At 34.9% G+C, this 3,394-nt stretch overlaps 1 protein-coding gene across 1 annotated transcript in view; it reads right to left on the bottom strand.

The window, feature by feature from the left end:
- Positions 1–2,409, bottom strand: part of LOC107663316 (regulator of G-protein signaling 11-like) — a 22,578-nt gene extending 20,169 nt beyond the window's left edge. Inside the window, exons 1-3 of the mRNA XM_016453522.1 lie at positions 2,290–2,409; positions 1,566–1,662; positions 330–380 (exon numbers count right to left, since the gene is read on the bottom strand). Of these exons, the coding sequence (XP_016309008.1) occupies positions 330–380; positions 1,566–1,662; positions 2,290–2,352 (211 nt within the window). The 5' untranslated portion in view covers positions 2,353–2,409. The remainder of the gene's footprint in view (positions 1–329; positions 381–1,565; positions 1,663–2,289) is intronic.
- Between the last annotated feature and the right edge of the window lie 985 nt (positions 2,410–3,394).

The following is a 3,394-nucleotide window of genomic DNA, read 5'->3' as shown; positions in this document are numbered from 1 at the left end:
CAGGGTTTGTGTGTGTGTGTGTGTGTGTGTGTGTGTGTGTGTGTGTGTGACACACACAGGCTCTGACATGCACACAGTAAGTCTGAAATCATGATGGAGCTACAAGGCAACTTATGAGCATCTTTTTTTAATTTTATTTTGTAAATTAATTTCAAATGTATCACTTTTATGCACACAGTAAAACAGTGGTTTGTTACATTTTCTGAAGAAGAAAAAAATAATTGTTCTTGTCAATGCAAAAGTCACTGCCACATTAGTTTAATAATGACAACAACCTCTTTGTTCTTTGACAAAATATAGTTATATTGTAAGTTATATTAATGTCCTACCTTCATCAGAGATAGAACACTTTTTAATCAGCCATTCAACAATATCTGCACCTGTATAAAATCAAAGAATACTACAGTCAACATAAGCACACTGTATCTGACAAAACATTGATCTATCTATCTATCTATCTATCTATCTATCTATCTAGTAAGCACTTCACAGCACCAAGCTCATTAATATTAATATACATGTTCAAACAGCAGGAAGCTGCCATCACCAGCTTAGATAGAATAAGCATGGTTTTTCAGCAAACTACTGTTATATAAATGAGTTATATAAATAGGCAGAGTTTATTTCCTCACTTGAATAGATTTGGATAAATGTAGCATTACATCACTTGCTCATCAGTTGAGCCATGACTTCTGGCCAAAATATGACTTGTTTAGAACTTTTTTTTGCTTGTAAACGGTGCTTGAGCTGTGTATATGTCTCTCCTGATTCAGATGAGAAGACTTTTTCACTGGAGAAAGCATATTATTGATTGAGAACTATTTTAGCCAGAATCAACGGTTTGAAGTTAAAAACGTCTTAGTGACGGATTTACAAGTCAATAATTGATGAGTTGTGTGGATTATTGTGATGTTTTTATCAGATGTTTGGACTCTCATTCTGACGGCACCCATTCACTTGCAGAGGATTCATTGGTGGGTAAGTGATGTAATGCTACATTCTCCAAATCTGTTCTGATGAAGAAACAAACTCATCTACATCTTGGATGACTTGATGGTGAGGAAATTTTCAGCAAACATTCATTTTTGGGTCAACTGTTCCTTTAAGTGATTTTGACCTGTAATTATCTTTGATTTGCCAAAGAAAGTAATTTGTTCATTTACTCGTAGCCCCGTGTCCTCTGAGAGACCAGAGCAGGCGCAAAACATGCACTGTTAGACTAATTAATAGCAAGAAAAATTAGCACAGAGACTGAAAGCACACACAGGAATCTAATTTCACTGCGCAAGCTTCTATTGATTCTCTGTCCTCATGCGCACTCAAGACTTTCCAAGATGGATGCATGGATACTTTGCTGTTAAATGCCAACTTTTTCCACAGTAACAATAGGGAAATATTCTAGTCATGCCTCAGCTGTCTCTCTAATCGTGCCATAACATGTCAGGGGCTGGAAAATACTCAGAACAGTCATGTCCATTTGGGATTATCAAGAGAGTGTGAGTGAAGCTTGAAGTTTGATGCAGTCATGGAGAAAGAGAGAGAGAAAGAGCAAGAGAGAGACTCACCAGTCATTGCGTGTGGTATGACCGTAATAAGGAGACACTGGTTGCGCAACTTGATGCCCATATCAGGATCCTGCATGGATATGATCATGCGCTCCATCTGTATTTGGGCACACATGAAATATATGTACTTTTAAAAATTCCTTTATCACACCACACAACTATTTGCAAAGTGCACAAAAGCTAAAATATGCTTAAAAGTGCGAAAAGCATAAAAAAATAAAATAAACCTCTACACATTCCCTTATAAACAAATAAATTAAAAAAACAATCTTGAATATATTTTTTAATCTGTTTATTCAAAATAAACAGATAAAAAACATCAGGATGCACCTCTAAATAAATACTAACTTTATTTTTTTTCAGTCAAATATTATAACAATTTTTATACATTTTTATTATATAAAATTTCACAAATTAATAAGTTGTTTAAATGCTAAAGAAAACAGCAAAAGCATCAACACGATAAACATAACAGGAGGAATTGGATGACTTGTTGGTTTGTTTTTAAAGAACTGCTGTTATATAAACCAGTTATATAAGTAGCCTAAGAAAAAGCAAACACAACTTTAATTTCGTCTTTTAGGACTTTAACACATTTTTTTAGTAATGCGAGGAAAGTTCCTATAGTCTTACAGGCAACAACTGTAACATTATGAAGCTCTGGCTCGTTTACAGCAGATGTAAGACTGTAAGAGCTAAATGAATATACATCTTAGGGTCTCACCTTAGTCAGACAGAGCATTTGCTGTCGCTGCACTCCGTCCTGACTGAGTGTGTCGATGGTCATGTTGACGGCTGCTCGGCTGCTGAAGTTGAAGAGAGCTGAACGATGCTTATACTGATGCTGGAGAGTCTGCTGTCCTGTCAGAGAGGCGATGGGGTGGCGCTACATTCGACTACATGTGTCATAATCAGGTACGAAATAGCGCCTCCCTGTGGTGATTGATTCAAATTGAAACAAAATCAAACAGATAGTAGCTACTTCAGCTTCACATTTTTAGTTATTTGTTTATATATTGTAACATAAAAGTAAAGGGGAAAGTGATTATTTTAGGCGGGCAGTCGTGGCGTGTAACCCAAAGCATGGCTTAAAGTTCTCCGGCGTGCGGCGGAAAAAAAGTCGTCCTACATTTAAAAACACTTGTTGATACCACGTTCGAGTTAATACATCAACATATTTCTAAATATGCGATTTATTGTACATCGCGATTTCAAAATAAAAGTTTCTGACTTTGCATGTGGCCAAATATTAAAATTAAATGAATTTAAACGTCGTTGAATCACACGAAACATCACCAAGCCGTTGGCGCCCTCTGCAGGTATTTGTTATACTATAGGCATTACATTGTGTATTTAATAGTGTTGTTTAATAAAACCATGTACTTGGTTTTAATACTTTATTTGAGGCCAATTATTATTTCCTCATCGTTACTTTATATATAAATACAGTCATATTAAAGCCTGTTTTTCCCCTTAGTTCTATTTGTATTACTAAAAAATATCAGATTACTCACTTGTCGAAATAATCAGATTACTGATTAGCAAAATAATCATTAGGTAAACACTAGATTAGTTAAAAAAAATTCTAAATACAACTGCATCGTTTTACTTTTTGTGATTAAAAGACACATATTTTGTCATTTGAAAATTTCTTAAAGTATTAAAACATTGTCTCATTCTAGTGCACCAATTATCTGCATTTTGTCTCACCTTGTGAGCTAAGCGTATCGTCACATCCCTAGTGTCTATGAGCATGATAAAGCTCATCATTTTCCAAGTGTATGATATAGCTTTCATTCTTCAGGTCAATCATATATTCATGAAAAAAA

This window comes from Sinocyclocheilus anshuiensis, unplaced genomic scaffold (genome assembly GCF_001515605.1).
Source record: "Sinocyclocheilus anshuiensis isolate Anshui unplaced genomic scaffold, SAMN03320099.WGS_v1.1 scaffold2301, whole genome shotgun sequence".
Taxonomy (NCBI): domain Eukaryota; kingdom Metazoa; phylum Chordata; class Actinopteri; order Cypriniformes; family Cyprinidae; genus Sinocyclocheilus; species Sinocyclocheilus anshuiensis.
This window is presented reverse-complemented; position numbering and strand designations above follow the sequence as displayed.